At 40.3% G+C, this 17279-nt stretch overlaps 1 protein-coding gene across 4 annotated transcripts in view; it reads right to left on the reverse strand.

Annotated features, from left to right (window-relative positions):
* Positions 1-17279, reverse strand: part of MAPRE2 (microtubule associated protein RP/EB family member 2) — a 110770-nt gene that overhangs the window by 5009 nt on the left and 88482 nt on the right. For all 4 annotated transcript variants that reach the window (XM_072151959.1, XM_072151960.1, XM_072151961.1 and 1 more), the window contains 2 exons: positions 7574-7710; positions 3861-4019 (listed from right to left, as the gene is read on the reverse strand). In XM_072151959.1, coding sequence (XP_072008060.1) covers positions 3861-4019; positions 7574-7710 — 296 coding nt within the window. The remainder of the gene's footprint in view (positions 1-3860; positions 4020-7573; positions 7711-17279) is intronic.

Here is a 17279-nt window from a genome sequence, read left to right on the forward strand (position 1 = left end):
AGAATAATTCATAATTTCTAACATTTCTGGCAATTTTTTTTTTTTTTAATGAATGTGTTCATTGTATAATTGATCAGACGGTTACTATAGATCGCACTGTACATATTGCTTCAGTAAGAATCTGTTTTCAATGGAATCACCACAATTCTAGGTCACTACAGAAACATTGGCTTTTGAATTTGCTGCTTTCTATTTGCAGCCACTAGGGGGAGGCAGAAGAAAACAAATGTGCTCCTTATTAGTTTGACCTATTTACAGAATAATTTCTGGACGTGCAGATGTGATCATCTGTACAAACGTTTTCTTGCTTTAGTATGTATTTTGAGAAACTAAAATTCTCACAGGGTCATGAGGTTTATTTGATCAACAAATACATAGACATTATACCATGTATTAGTGTCTTGCTACGATTCCCAGATTCAGGCATTTGTTTTTGACTACACATTGAGCGACTTGCTCATTAAAATGTTATAAGACATAACAAATCGTATCTATAACCAACATATACAACATAAATATCCATTTGAATAACCATAAGCATTAGACACTTTCACATATGTCTAACATATTCTAGTAAATATAGAAGAAAGCCACCATAAGGATGCATTTCATGCATGGAAAGGGATTGACTGTAATCCACAAGTCAGATGAGGACACCGCAGTTAATGTGGTATTGTTTGGATGAGGAAAATCACAATGAGAATATGGCGCATGCTAAATACTTAAACCCCTTCTGCTATACAGAACACACAAACAACCACAAAGCAAAACAAAACACGTATTCAACTGAATCATATAATCATAGCACCTTCTAGAAGAGTATACAGTCTCTGACTTAAGAACATCAGACTTACAGACGACCTCTAGATACAGACAGACCTCTGTGATCTCTGGTGAAGCTCTCTGGATGCTATTACTTTAGTCCCAGGCTGTAATGAAGCTTAATTATTCATATTTGTTCCCTTGACAGCACAAAATGTTAAAAACCCAGTTGTTACTAGAGCAAAACATAATCTGGAGTTACACTTACAAAATACAAATTCAATTTAAAGGACATCTAACAGCAAGATGAAATGACTGCATGCAAATGAGCCTGGGGGGCTCCAGGATCCATTAATACCTATTGAGCCTGGAGCCCCCCAGGCTCATTTGCAAACAGTCCTTCATCCTGGTGGTAGATGCACTTTAAGAATAAGCCTACAGAACTTGCATGTACCCGGGGACTGCCTGTATTATGCCTGTATGATTCTATTTCATCATCCATAGCTACAATGTAACTAGATGCTATAGACAATCTCACTCTTTCCTCCAAGAACCTGGCAGCAGTCTGTGACTGAAAATGGAAATGGATCAATCCTTGTAGATATATTGACAGATAACTGTCTGGCAAATTATCTGTCCAACTCTCAATCTGTCTCTCCCTCATAACTATCTATCCATCCATCCTTCCTTTTATCGATAGGTCTTCATCCAGGTACATGAATTTGTCAATTGTGTGTAACAAGAAAAGATTTTTCAACAGGGAAGAATTTGTTGTTGCTGTAAGTAATCTGCCCTCCAGCAGAAAATGACTTCCAGTGGTGAGATTATAATAATAATGGAGGGGATCTGGGCACAGGGTGGAAATCACATTCCAATCACAATCAGAGGGGAAAAGCTTGTTTTACTCCATCTTTAATCACATGTGTGTAGAGGAAAGTACATTGTGTATTAAGCCATCATACCCACACTTTGTATAAGAAGATGTGATTAAGGGAACTTATACATCTCAAGAGGTTCTCCATAAAAGAAGCGCCTCTACACAGCAGCACTACTACTAACCTGAGGGAGCCGCTGCCTGTCTACTGGCTGCCGCTGCCTGTCCAGTGTAAGACCAGGGTGTCACTGTGCTGGACAAAAAAAGTAAGTGACTCCCAATGATCTTGTGATACAAAATACTAGTTATGTGCCATCACCTTATAATTAGAAAGAACCCTAATAGTTTACTTATAGTAATAAATTTCAGTAGTTATTCATCCCTATGCAAACTCACTGTTGTATGTGAATACACACCAAACGAACCTGCTCAAAACTCCAGGTGCACGGTCCTCTGAGAGTACTTCTTCTCTCCCAAGCAAACATAAACTTCAAAACAAATGAGGTCGGCACTTTTTGATTCACCAAAAATCTTGAATCCTTTATTCATACATGGTGACACAGCAAGTTACAGGTATTAACACATAAGTGCAGGAAAAAGCATAGTCTTACGCGTTTCTGACCGATGCCGACCTGTTCTGAAGTTTATTCATCCCTACATAACTATACCGAATAAATTCATGATCAGGTATTGATATTTCACAAGGGATATGTATTTGTCCACTAGGAGATACTGGGAACTTTAAAGAAACCCCTTTTATGCCCCCCCCCCCCCCCCAATCCCTGCACCCATCACCACCCTGCCAGCTGCATTCTAGGATTCTCATGTATATTGCACTCAACATCTGCCCAGTCATCATCTATGGCTTTATACCAAACCAAGAAATTAGCACAGGGTTAAACCATGACATTTGTCTATAAATTTATGCGAACCCACTCTATTTATAACTTGATGAAAACCTTAGGAAAACATATGAGTGCTGTCAGGTTCATAAATTCCTCATTAGGCCATTGTGCTAAAATTCAAATTCTTTTTTATTCAAAACATAGATATTTTTAAAATCAACAGTATGACATTATGGCGTAGAAATACAATAAAGGGTATGTTGCCCTCGGGAGTTCCACAAAAAGCGTCCACACTTCACAAAACAACAGGTATATGGTATATGAATATCAATCAGGATAAATGACTACACCTAAATTATCAGAAAAATACTGTAAAGTGCCAGTGCAACAATCAATGGTAATCCAACCCGATAAACATGTAATGTAGAGTTAAAGTGCCATATGCCCTTCTCGCAGTGAGTTGAGATGACAAGGTCAGCTTACCCGTGTTCTGTGTTGTGTGGATGCCGGTACCCCGACGCGCGTTTCGCGTTGCCGCTTCCTCAGGGGGCCTTGTCATCTCAACTCACTGCGAGAAGGGCATATGGCACTTTAACTCTACATTACATGTTTACATCGGGTTGGATTACCATTGATTGTTGCACTGGCACTTTACGGTATTTTTCTGATAATTTAGGTGTAGTCATTTATCCTGATTGATATTCATATACCATATACCTGTTGTTTTGTGAAGTGTGGACGCTTTTTATGGAACTCCCGAGGGCAACATACCCTTTATTGTATTTCTACGCCATAATGTCATACTGTTGATTTTTAAAAATATCTATGTTTTGAATAAAAAAGAATTTGAATTTTAGCACAATGGCCTAATGAGGAATTTATGAACCTGACAGCACTCATATGTTTTCCTAAGGTTTTCATCTATGGCTTTATATTGCCTTATGTGAATCAAATCATGAATCAACAAAGCATCACATGGGCAGCGAAAGAAAAAACAAGGTTGGTGTAAATTACCTTCCCTCTATTCATCTAAATAATCTAAGAGACTATGATTACGCAGGCTTATTACTCTGGGATACAAGCTGTGATGTATCTGCAGTAGTCAGTAATAGAGGTTTGTGCCCCCCATGTAGACACTCTGTGGTACAGTCCATGCAGGCAAACTTTTTTACACTGTGCATTATGTCCTGTATATGGAATCAGATTGAGATCACATGACCCATAACAGAAAGGAATAACTCAACTACGTAACACTCACTAAATTCCATTACAAAAAACACAGTGATTTTAGGGTATCCGTTTGGCTTCTCTAGAGCTACCTCAAAACGAGTTCCTAGTGTTGCAAAGTAAGACAATTGTAGTTTTCTACACAAACTTACTTGTTCATCTGCTGCATACAGCACATCCATTAACCGCTGGACAAGGTCATCACCTTCTTGTCCGTGTTCTTGGCACAACAGTTCAATTTCCCTTAGCTTTCCAAAGTAGAAATCTCTTTCCTTTTCCACTCCCTCTAGGGCAATTTTTAATGAATGCACCTATGGAATACAACATAATGATATGAAAAGGTGATGTTACACTGTATGTATGTAATAATAATATATATATATATATATTTATATATATATATATTATTCATACACCACCATAAGTTCCATGGTGATTTACATCCGAAAAGGAGCTCACAAACAGTACATCAAAACAAGTACACGTATCATAGTATCATAGTATATAAGGCTGGAAGGAGACGCAAGTCCATCAAGTCCAACCTTCAAGAATTAAATAAATGTTTTATCCCCATAACCCGTGATATTTTTTCTCTCCAGAAAGTCATCCAGGCCTCTCTTGAACATGTACATAGAGTCCGCCATAACAACCTCCTGCGGCAGAGAGTTCCATAGTCTCACCGCTCTTACAGTAAAGAACCTTTGTCTATGGTGATGGTAGAACCTCCTCTCCTCTAGGCGTAGAGGATGTCCCCTTGTCCTGGTCACAGGCCTAGGTATAAAAAGATCTTTGGAGAGATCCTTGTACTGTCCGTTCAGGTATTTGTACATTGTAATGAGGTCTCCCCTCAGTCGTCTTTTTTCTAAACTGAATAATCCCAAATTTTGTAATCTGTCAGTGTATTCTAATCCCCCCATTCCCCTAATAATCCTGGTTGCTCTCCTTTGCACCCGTTCCAGCTCTATTATATCCTTTTTATACACTGGTGCCCAAAACTGTACACAATATTCCATGTGTGGTCTGACCAGGGATTTGTATAAGGGCAAAACTATGTCTTTATCATGAGAATCTATTCCTCTCTTGATACATCCCATTATTTTATTTGCTTTAGCAGCAGCCGCCTGGTTCTGGTCACTAAAATTAAGTTTACCATCCACCAATACCCCCAAGTCCTTTTCAGCTTCAGTTTTACTAAGTAATTGACCGTTTAGAACATAATTATACTTTTTGTTTCCATGGCCCAAGTGCATAACTTTACATTTATCTACATTAAACCTCATCAACCATTTCTCTGCCCATCCCTCAAGCTTCCACAAATCCCTCTGTAATGCTAAACTATCGACCTCAGTATTTATTACTTTACACAGCTTAGTATCATCTGCAAATATTGAAACTTGACTGTGTAAACCCACTACAAGGTCATTAATAAAAATATTAAAAAGAAGTGGCCCCAATACTGACCCCTGTGGCACTCCACTGGTAACATCAACCCAATCTGAGAATGTGCCATTAATGACCACCCTCTGTTTTCTATCACTAAGCCAATTACTTACCCAGATACACAGATTTTCTCCTATTCCCAGCAGTCTCATTTTGTATACCAACCTTTTATGTGGCACGGTGTCAAATGCCTTTGAGAAGTCCAGATATACAACATCCACAGCGTCCCCCAGATCCAGTCATGAACTTACCTCCTCGTAGAAACCAATCAGATTAGTCTGACAGGACCGATCTCTCATAAACCCATGCTGACGCTGGGTTATAAGGTTGTGCACAGTGAGATACTCCAGGATAGCATCTCTAACAAACCCCTCAAATATTTTCCCCACCACAGCAGTTAGACTTACGGGTCTGTAGTTTCCAGGATCGCTATTTGATCCTTTTTTGTATATTGGTACCACATTTGCTATGCGCCATTCCTGTGGAACATAACCAGTCCTCAGTGAATCTTCAAATATTAAAAATAACGGTCTGTCTATCACGGTACATAATTCATGCAGAACCCGGGGGTGTATGCCATCTGGCCCCGGTGATTTATCTATCTTAGTGGTTGCGAGGCGGCGCCGTACCTCTTCCTGGGTTAAACTGTTGACATTATAAAAAGAATTAACATTATTCCTCATTGTGTCTTCCACCAGGGGATTTTCCTGGGTAAAGACAGTTGAGAAGGCGACATTCAGTAGATTGGCCCTTTCCTCATCTCCTTCCACCATGACCCCCATGTTATTTCTAAGGGGACCCACACTCTCTGTTTTTAGTTTCTTATCATTTATATACTTGAAAAATAATTTGGGATTATTTTTGCTCTCCCTGGCAATATTTCGCTCAGTCTCTATTTTTGCGGCCTTTATCTGCTTTTTACAGGATTTATTTTTCTCTCTATAATCCTGTAATGCCTCATCACTACCTTCACGTTTTAGCACCTTAAATGCTTTATCTTTCTCGCTTATTGCTTTCCTTACAAGACTAGTTAGCCACATAGGGTTTTTCTTGTTCCTTTTATGCTTTTTCCCATAAGGTATGTGTTTCTCACAGGACTTTTTCAGAATATATGAGAAAAAGTCCCATTTTTGGGGGGGGCTTTTGTCCTTGAGAGCATTATCCCAGTCTATGCCTTTAAGGTCTTCCCTTAGTTGCTGAAAATTTGCCCTCCTGAAGTTTAGAGTGTTGGTTGCCCCTTCACTAACGTGCTTAGTAAAGCGTAATACAAAATCAATGATATTATGATCACTATTCCCCAGGTTCCCCCCAACCTGTAGTTTTGATATCCTATCAGGTCTGTTGGTAAGGATAAGGTCCAGCAGTGCCCCCCCCCTTGTTGGCTCCAGGACTAGTTGCGACAGGTAATTGTCTTTTGTTGTTGACAAGAACCTGCTACCTTTGAAGGACCTGCAGGTTTCTGCCCCCCAGTCAATATCTGGGTATATACACTAAAACCCCGGAAGGTGGGGGGCAATGAAGTGTTTTGGTAGAGTTCCATACTTTTGGATATGGTAGCAAGAAGAGAATATTCTATACACACACACAGTATATATGCTTTATATATTAATAACTCTTTATTTATATAGCGCAGATTACGCAGCGCTGCACAAAGCATGTCAAATTGGTTCCTCTCCCCAATGGGGCTCACAATCTAAACAACCTAACAGTATGTTTTTGGAGTGTGGGAGGAAACCGGAGTACCCGGAGGAAACCCACGCAAACACGGAGAGAACATACAAACTCTTTGCAGATGTTGACCTGGCCGGGATTCGAACCCAGGACTCCAGTGCTGCAAGGCAGAATTGCTACTCACTCAGCCACCGTGCCGCCCATTAAATATTGCATGGATCTACTTTAAGATACAGTATTATTCGGACTATAAGGCGCACCGGATTATAAGGCGTGCCATCAATAAATGCCTGCTAAAACGTCTAAATTCATATATAAGGTGCACCGGATTATAAAGTGCATCGGATTATAAGGATGAATGACCAGCAGGTGGCAGACCTGTGCACTGTTCAAGGCAGCTGTTTGTAAGTACGGTTCATATATAAGGCGCACCGGATTATAAGGCGCACCGGATTATAAGGCGCACCATCAATAAATGCCTGCTAAAACGTCTAAGTTCATATATAAGGTGCACCGGATTATAAGGATGAATGACCAGCAGGTGGCAGACCTGTGCACAGTTCAAGGCAGCTGTTGTCTGAAAGTACGGTTCATATATAAGGCGCACTGGGCTAAAAGGCACACTTTTGATTTCTGAGAAAATCAAAGGATTTTTTGTGCGCCTTACAGTCCAAAAAATATGGTACACTATCATACAATGTGGGTTTAATATTGGGTGAGAGAGGGGGGGGTTAAGACTACTAATACACATTACCTGTTCATTAAGATGTGCAACTTGTGATTCCAAATCTTTATCACTTTTTACTGAAGAGCTGGGTGCGGCTTTCTTTGCAGATGATGGGCGAGATGATGTTGAGCCTGGTTTCGCAATAGGACTTGATTTTGCTGCCCCTGAGGTAGAAAACAAACCCAGTGGTATAAAGAATGAAAATAATCTATTGATCATGCATTTAGATCACATGCAGATTACATACATGGTTTAATCAAAGATGTATACCTGCTGTTGCCATAACAATTACATTACTTTTAACACTATGCTGAATTAACATAGCACTGCTTATAAGTTGGAAAACCCCTTTAAATGCAAGTTGTCCAAACACATTGGGGGTCATTTACTAAGGGCCCGATTCGCGTTTTCCCGACGTGTTACCCGAATATTTCCGATTTGCGCCGCTTGTACATGAATTGCCCCGGGTTTTTGGCGCACGCGATCGGATTGTGGCGCATCGGGGCCGGCATGCGCTCGACAGAAATCGGGGGGGCGTGGCCGAACGAAAACCCGACGTATTCGGAAAAACCGCCGCATTTAAAAACCGAAAATGTGTCGCTTGGGGAGCGCTCACCTTCACCTTCTATGGGATGGTGCATTCCGGGGCGTTAAGATTATTTTCGGCGCTGCAGCGCCACCTGGTGGACGGCGGAGGAACTACCATCTTAAATCCCAGCCGGACCCGAATCCTGTGCAGAGAACGCGCCGCTGGATCGCGAATGGGCCGGGTAAGTAAATGTGCCCCATTGTTCAAGACACAGGTGGCTTGGGTATATGGTGGCCTACTAACTTTTACAATTCAAAAAGGATTCTGTGCAGAGAAGGTAAGCCAATGTCAGAGGGGTCAGATAGTAGTTGCCTTTTCCAGCTCCATAATGGATGCTTGTGCATGCTTATGGTTGAGTCATGTTTCTCTTTAGCATCTGAAGATTCAGTAGTTGTCGTACAATACAATTTCAGGCAAAATTAATAATAGGTATCAATGTATTGGGAAATAACCATGTCTTCCTCATTCTATTCACTTATATTACAGCATCTCCCTATTCTTTAGTTGTTTACTGTTACAAATGTTTTACATTCTCATTTTCATTTCTGTGGTTTTGTGGTTCATTGGGTTTAAGCTTGATACAACGTGGGTTTTAGCCTTACAGCGCTGTGCCAGTACTATGTGGTTTATGTTGGCAATAATGGAAACATGTTTTTGTTATTTAAGGTTTATATAAAAATCATACCTAAAGGAAATTTACAACCAGGATAAAGGATTGTAAACCAAGCACACTGACATACTGGTGTGTGTCCCCTTTGGCAGGATCTGCTCTTCTTTTAGCTTCTTATGCCCTGGTTTTTACAAAAAATGGCTTCAAAAAGTATGCAAATGAGCCTGATATCTACATATCCAAGTTACATATTTTTAACAACTTTTTTTTTAATTAAAAAAAAGGACATAAGCAAAAGATCCTGCCAGGAGGCACACATCCGCTTGTAAGTGTGCTTGGTTTACAATCCTTGAACCTGGTAGTATATGTCCTTTAAACAAGTATAACAATGCTTAAAGCATAACCCTGATACTTTAATGATTTTCACCAAATTGTCATATGTTATTCCCTCTTTAAAAACCAAACAAAACAGCCAATATTGTGTTCCACTGCTTTTCTTTCCAAAGTTATGGCATTTTATGTTCTGCAGCTACTTGTTTGTGAAGTCAAATTTAGTCTGCCCTCACTTCCCATTATGCCATGCATTCTCTCATTAAGTAATAAAGCAGCAAATCCAGCGATTCCAACAAACAAATCCGGGGAACACTGCATAGTGTACATATAGGATCTATATGGAACACAGCCAATGTAGATGGAGAAATCAGCACAGCCCGCAGACACCGCTAGTGCAGAGCCCGGCTAAACTGAGGAAGACAGCAAATTAGCTTCTGTAATAGGATAGAATAAATCCTAATGGCCATCATAGGACTTGTTTCATGCATTTGTAACCGGTTTCCCCAATTGTCAGTTTGATCAAAGATGGTGGATGGAATAGCTGCTAGATGTCTCCCACACGGTGCAATAAAACAATCAAGCCAAATACACACAGTAAATGTGAAATCAAAGTCCTCCAAAGAATCTGATTATGATTTGGCTGTTTGGGCTCATTAAAAATAACACTTTCTGTTACCGGCCTGTATAGGTATGTAGTGTATTTGGATCCTCACACAACGAATTGTAGATTATCTTAGTACCACAAGAATATGGTCCGATTTCTTTTTAAAGAACATGCTCATGATAATACAATATGTCAATTCTCAATGACATGTTCACATAGGAAAAACATCAAGAAAAAGGTTTGATTACAAAGATGAGGATTAGTTTAGTTATTTTTACATAAAATAATGTCTTCCAAGTGCAGCTGATCTGGTAACTCTCCTTAATACAGATGGCACATTATTCTTTCTAAAGAATAGTAGAGACCCAAACATCTAGGGCCTTCTGCCAATCTTATTTTTCCCTTTCAAGCAGTGGGTGCTTATTTTTAGCAATCCCTTAATCTAGCGGCATTTTCCAGACACTATTATGAGTCATCTGGCTCTCAGAGTAGGGTACCTTCAGGGGGAAATGGGGAGGGAGAAGACTGGCTGTACCATCCTCACTAGATCTCAGGCTTTTCATATACATCAGAAGGAAATTTCATCTTTATGTTTAAAGCATTTCTGTGACCTTTACTATGTAGTGAGACAGCAGCTCATCCTAAAGAGATGTGACAGTGTATACATGGAATATGCCCTATATATAGTCCCTAGAGGTAAGTCACACAGCAAAGACAAAAATGGCAATTTCTACAACTTGGCTTTTACCTCAAATAACCTCGCAACATAACAGAATTTGTATTATATGATGAAAGGAAATCGACCACTAATATACTCACCTATTGCGGTGCTGGTCTTCTTTAAGCTTGACATGCTTGGATTGCTGGGGAAAAATAAAAATCACAGCCCAGAGCTCTGGGGTGTTAATTATTCATGCATCCTGCGTGATGTCACCTCTCTCCCATGCTGGATAGGCAGATGACGTCACGCAGGAGGCGTGAACAATAAACATTCTGGAGCACCAGGCATCATGTCCTGGATGATTTTGTTTGTTTTCACCGATCCTGGTGTGTGAAGCTTGAAGACCACCACCACCAGAGTGTTTAGTTTCCTTTTACTTTATATTAGTGGTTGATTTCTTTGAAGGTTATTTTTGGGTTTACACCCCAAGTAAATGAACATCTCTACTAGTGCATGCAGTCTTCCCATACACCGATGAAAGTATAAAATACAGCACAAGCCACAAACTGGGGGCTGGAGTTTTGCAGCTTGGGCAGTCAGCTCACACATGGGCTATGGAAGTCATGGCTCGAAGTGTGAGTCTATTGAAATAAATGGAACCGTGAGCTTTCTGTTGGGACAACAAATGGGGCGTGTGCTTTAAGCTCAGACACGGGATAGCACATGGTCCAAAACAACCAGGATGGTGACACCTAAACATTTAACACATTCATTAGGGTATGGCCTCTGGATACATATTCATAGCAGTTTTCATTTTTGAAACCATACAAAAGAAATACTGTGCGATTTCCAAATCCTTGCAACCTAAAAACCCAATACTTTGAATTCAGTGGGACCAAAATCAGTTTGCTTTCAGTTTTTTTCATTATTTGTTTATTTAGAGCTGGTGTGGAGAAATGTGAAAGATGTGATTGCCTACTTGGTTATTGCTCACAATAACCAATGCAAAAGGCTGTTGGAATTATGTGATGAACTGGCCCTAAACTACATTCATACAGAAAAATATACGTGTAAAAAAAAAAATCCAGGGTGTCAATTTGCCATGGAATCAGTGGAAGAAAACCAAGGCTGAACTGGTGGCCACTCGCTGCAGTTGTAACATTGCTTCTAGTGCTGAAACTTCCATAGAAGGCCACAGTGTTTTGCAGTACTGGCCTTTGATTAAATTAAAATCAATGATTGTTTCAGGTTCACAAAAAAATGTAAGCACAGAAAAGACATCCAAATCTTTGCCAATAGAATTCATATGAGCATACAGTATTCTAAAAGAAATGTCCAGCTTACATCAATAAGGTTAACATAAGAGGACTCGAAGACATGATATTTGTAGTGATTCGAAGATGGAAAGTGGAGCATATAATTGGTATTGGAGTTTGACATGCTAACAAGATTAATGATTCAGGAATCACAGATGTTAATTTGACTGAATTATACAGCATAAGAAAGAATTGCTATGGTAACGGTTTCCTTTTAAGATTTGGAGTCTCATTAACCCAATTAAAATTTTATTAAAGAATGCCTTGTGTTTAAAGTATATGTCTATAAATATGTCTCTATATTTGTTGTTCTCTGTACGTATTCAATACTTTACACAATGGAGCAGATTTACTTATCTAAATGTACCAGAATTTGGTCAATAACTGCATCTAAAAATTGCATACTATTCATACTTTGCCATATGTCTTTCACCGAGTTCATCTCCTCCCAAAGTAGCATAATTTTTCACAAAAACAAGAATATACATTATAACACAACGGAGTCACCAGTAGGTGAAAGAGCCAGCTCACCCTAGATTACATCCCCAAACTACAGATAAAAAATACTTTGCACTCACAGGATCCGCACTCCGAGGATCTTAAGATGTAGATGCTTTATTTCGATATAAACATGAATGTGAAATCAATGGAAGCATTTTTACACCTCAATGTTTGAAGTGTCCTGCTAATGCCAAGTATTTTTTACCCATCAAGAATATGCTGTGTGCTACAATTTCCATGAGATTAATTTTACATCTTGTAAAAATAACACCATTAATCTGTCATACTTTGTCCCTGACCACAGATAAACTGTGTCATAAAGCAATGACACAGTGGACATTCTGAAGTGATTATGGCAGGTGTCGCCCCCACCCCCATGTCATGGACAGGACTTAAAAGGCTTCTCCAGTGACATATAAGTTAGGTTAACCTGCCGATTGGTGGGGGTCTCAGTGATGGCACCCCCACAAATCACAAGAACAGGGGTCTATTGTAACCCCATTTTACCCAGAGACAAAGAGAGCAACCACTTGCGAATGCATTAGCTGCATTCCTCTATATGGCACTGCCAGAGATAACAAAGCTGGGCAAGTGCCATAGAGATGAACAGAGTGACCAACTCGTTCTCGTGATCTGTGAATGGGGGATAACTTGTATGTCACCTGGAACCCCTTTAATAAACCACCACCCTGGGCCCAAATGTGAGACAACACAGACTAACCCTAATTGCCAACAAGCCAAATTGACTAAAAAAAACTCCATGATTTTGCAGAATTTAGCAGATCAGACTGAACCGAGAATCGTAAAACAAACATATTTGTTCACTCCTGTGATTCTAGTATCAGTTTGTTAAATCTCGCAATTGCACAGAGTGACTTAAGCGGACTGAACTCGTGGGTGGACAACAGGCTTAAAGATACATTATATTTATCATCAAACATCATGGATATCATAGACCTCCAATTGTATGGGCAGAAAGAAATTTACTATGATTTGTGGACAGATGTGTTTTGTATAAAACTCATGGCATTAGCAAAATTATTTGACTGGCCAAACTAAGTGTTACAGAGGAGGTCCATCTGAAAATGAAAAATAAATGGACCAGGGATTTTCAGTCTTCTGTACATGGGTTGGACTGGAGCATAGCTGCACATGTAAATAAGCTAAAGATGCAGGAAAGGTAGACAATCCCTTTATGGAGCTAGGAGGTAGTTTCCATGTATACTCAATTTGATTTAACTGTTTGCAGTGGGTGTTACCAACACCTGAAAATTGTTTAACAATACACCTCATCTTTAGATAGATATATATATATATACACACAGATGTATTTGTGTATAATTGGTGTTTTCACTGTTAACCAAGGGAGTGTAATAATAACGTACGGTAAGTGCAATCTCTCCTGTAATTTATACTGCAAACAGGTCTTTAGACTGTGCATTGTGAAGGGTAATAAGTATGGAAATAAGCTTTAAGGAAGATAAAACGGTTCTAGAAACATTTTGTTTGGGCTATTGGTTTACTCTAGAATAGAAATATCATATTGTTGGCATAGCTATAACAACAAAGGAATATGGGCTTAGAAAGGGTTGTGCCAGAACAATATTTACGCCCAAATTCTCCATAAATGCTAGCTATGTTAATAAGAAGGGTTAACAGTAATTGCTAGGTTGGCATGCGGGGAGCGGAGTTACAGTTAATGGTGTTTGCATTTTTTTTACATTTTCAATAAAACAAGATTCAAAAAAAGGGTTAAAAGGGAACCTGTCACCAGGGACCTCATCTTCAATAAAGGCAGGTTACAGAAGCCCATTACAGCTGCATTGCAAATATGTCTTTCTGCTATCTCTAAGCATTTGCATTACAATATAATTGTGTCTTATAACCGTACAGGAGCACAAAGGTGGGGGACAAGAGCTGAGGAGTAAGAAGCACATAAAAGTTTTTTTTTTAAATTCATCCAAACCAAAGCCCAATCCCTGGGACTACATAGAGGATTCTGACAGGGTGCAATGTAAGTTTTAACACAGTTATATTATAATACAAATGCTTAGAAAAGGCAGAAAGGCATTTTTGAAATGCAGCTGTAATGGGCTCCTATAACTTGTAGTTAGTAAAAATGAGGTCCCTGGTGACAGGTTCCCTTTAACAGTAGTGATAATACCGAGTCATTAGAAGTTAAGGGACGGATGCGGGCCATTAACTGCCATTAACGTTCGCAATTGGTGCCAGCGGTATTTAAATGGCTAAACTCTGAATGCTGGGACTAAGATGCTAGCGGTCGAGCAATCTGCCATTTTGGGGAGGACTGCTTCCTTTAAATGTGTATATATGACTTTCAAGAAAGTAGTAAAGTCTGGTAGAAGAGAGCAGCTCACAATACTGTCTATCACTTTGCCAGGATAGATTCAGGTGAACATGAGCTCCAGTGTCCAGCCTCACTGGAATGACAATGTGAGATGGCACCACGCAAAGCTTATTTGTGGAGTTCTGTTTCATGATTTTCTTTAAAAGGTTCCAATTAGTACGATGATTGACATAATGAGATTAATTAATAATGAAAACTTACAACCTCTTCATTATATATAAAGATCAAAGAGTCTGTTTTGCCATTACAATTTTTACTGGAATTATTTCTAAAAATAGGTCAATCATAGTATGTCCTGCTAGTAGGGCGCCAGCTGTAATATGTAGGGAAAACCAACAACAAGATTTTATTTTCCTATAGTACCTACTAAAGGAGATATGACATATTGGCCCAGATTGGTGTATGCGCCAGTATTGTGTTGCGTCTTGTCATGGGTGCTCCTGCGACATATCTCCCGGGTCGCAGGCACACCCGTGCCTCTCTCTGCTGCTGCCCTGGTCCCCTGGCGAGTCACTCACCTCGCCGCGTTCCCACGCCGACTCCATCAGCGCAGTGTGCACGGCCCCACCTCCTAGGGCGTGTGCGCGCTCCGCTTTCAGTAAATTTAAATGGCCAGCGCGCCTTTAATTGGCGCTGGCCATTTTCAGCAAATTTATTTAAACCGATCTCTTCCTGCACTCAGTGACGGATCTTTGTGCCTCACAGCCTTGGAAAAAGCTCCCCAGCGATATTCCTGCATACCTGTGTTACCCAAGTTCCTCCGTGTTTCTGTGTTACCAGAGACCCTCCATGTTCCTGTGTTACCAGTGTTCCTCCATATTGCTGTGTTACTGTGTTGCTGTATCCCGTGTGCCTGTGTCCCCATTCCCATCTGCCTGGGCCTCCTGTCGCTGACCTCGAATTGGACTTGACCTTGCATCTCTGCCGCCTGCCCTGACCCTGTGCCTGGACCCGACCACGAGACTGTCTTCCAGTAAGGTACCTCGGCTGCCACGGCGGGCTAGTTGCACCTGTGGAACGACCTGGTGGTAGCCTGCCACAGCAAGACCATCCGGCTTTGCGGTGGGCTCTGGTAAAGACCAGGTGCCACTTAGATTCCGGTCCCAGGTGGTGGCACTGATCACTACTCTATCTTACAAGACATTGATTAAAGATGTACATTTGTACCATTGTAAAATTCTTATTCATTCAGGAAACACTTTTGTATATGTAGAAAATTCTTCCTCACACTACTGATTCCTGATATCTTACCACCCTGTACGGTACAGAAGTTCACATTCCACTGCACACATGTTAATACAAGGTAATGTGTAGTGTTAACACGGCTCAAGTCAGACAAGCCTGAGACATTCATACTTGGTGCGGGGCAGTAGGCTCCATGGGAATTTGGCATGTTATGCCTCTTTTATTATTAATCAGACACAGCATCCAGCAGTCTTCTTGCCACATCACTGACATTTCAGAATTCATCCCTTAAAAAATAAAAAACAGCTGACAATGGAGAACAATAGTTCACACACACTATTTGAGAGAATGTAAATGCATTATAACTGTGCAAAGGGTACACACTCTTTTATAGGGCGATAGGTCCTACTGAAAGTCCTCTATATTGTAGTGACTGCTGTATACATCCACTAGTGACACCAGTGTCCTTTGTCATCGCTCCTGTCTCCAATCGTTGTTGCAGCACAAGCAAAAAGCTGTAGTGACTGTGCTATGTAAAAATAGCCAGGTAACTCAGCGGTTCTGTAGGGGGATATTGGCTCCTTACAGAGCGCTCATTCCAGCTTATGGAAACTGTATTTAAGAGAAGCAGACTGTTCTGTATTAGCAATGTATATACAGGGGGGAAAAAAAAGCATCTCATGGCCTAAACTGTACAATAATATGCAGTATAGCTGGCCCTGGCACACAATTGTACCAGCGCGTTTGTGATCAGCATGAATCCTCCTTTTGGCCTGGATTGTTTGATTCAAGTTACAATGATAATCATATAAATCTTTTTACAACACTGGCTCTGGAGTCATGGCTTTGTATCCCGGGATATTGTTACAAGTACTAACCCTAACCAGCCTATAATGCCAATTGGGATACTTCACTAAAAGTTCACTCTGAAATATGTTTCAATGAGATAAGAAGAACAGGAAGAAAGAAGGAGAAAGAGAGAAAAGAATGGATAAGGCATAGAGAAAGAGTTAAAAAAGAAAGGAAATGTGAGTGGGGTGGGGGACTAAGAAACATAGAAGACAAGAAAGAATGGGAAGTGCCATTTGGGCAAAGCAATAGCAGTTCTGTGTGGTACAATTATAGGTCAGGAGGAACCAAACCCCTAGAGATCTTCAACAGTGTAGGAATCATAAACCCAGATCTACTTCTGCCTCTGACCCCCTCACCCACAAAGGCCAAGCACAATGTCAGGAAAAATAAGGTGGAGGAAGGGCTCAAAATATGTTGAGGAACCTATTCCATCATTATAACATGCATGAAACCATGAAAGTGGCGGAGAAGACAAGCAGTTTAAGTCCATCAGGGTGTGTAACAAAAAGGGGAGATAGATCAGTTGCTGTAGCACGGTGGAGATTTGTGTACCCAGATACCTGAGGATTAGATAAGGAGAAATTACAGGAAAAGGGACCATAAAATATGTTTAACATCCAAAAGCAATTTTGGAGTAGTGTACATTGTTTCTACCATGGTTATGTGCTGCTAGGGGCAGTCTTTTTCCCATTCTTATTACAATTCCACTTTCCA

Source organism: Engystomops pustulosus, chromosome 5 (assembly GCF_040894005.1).
Source record: "Engystomops pustulosus chromosome 5, aEngPut4.maternal, whole genome shotgun sequence".
NCBI classification, from domain to species: domain Eukaryota; kingdom Metazoa; phylum Chordata; class Amphibia; order Anura; family Leptodactylidae; genus Engystomops; species Engystomops pustulosus.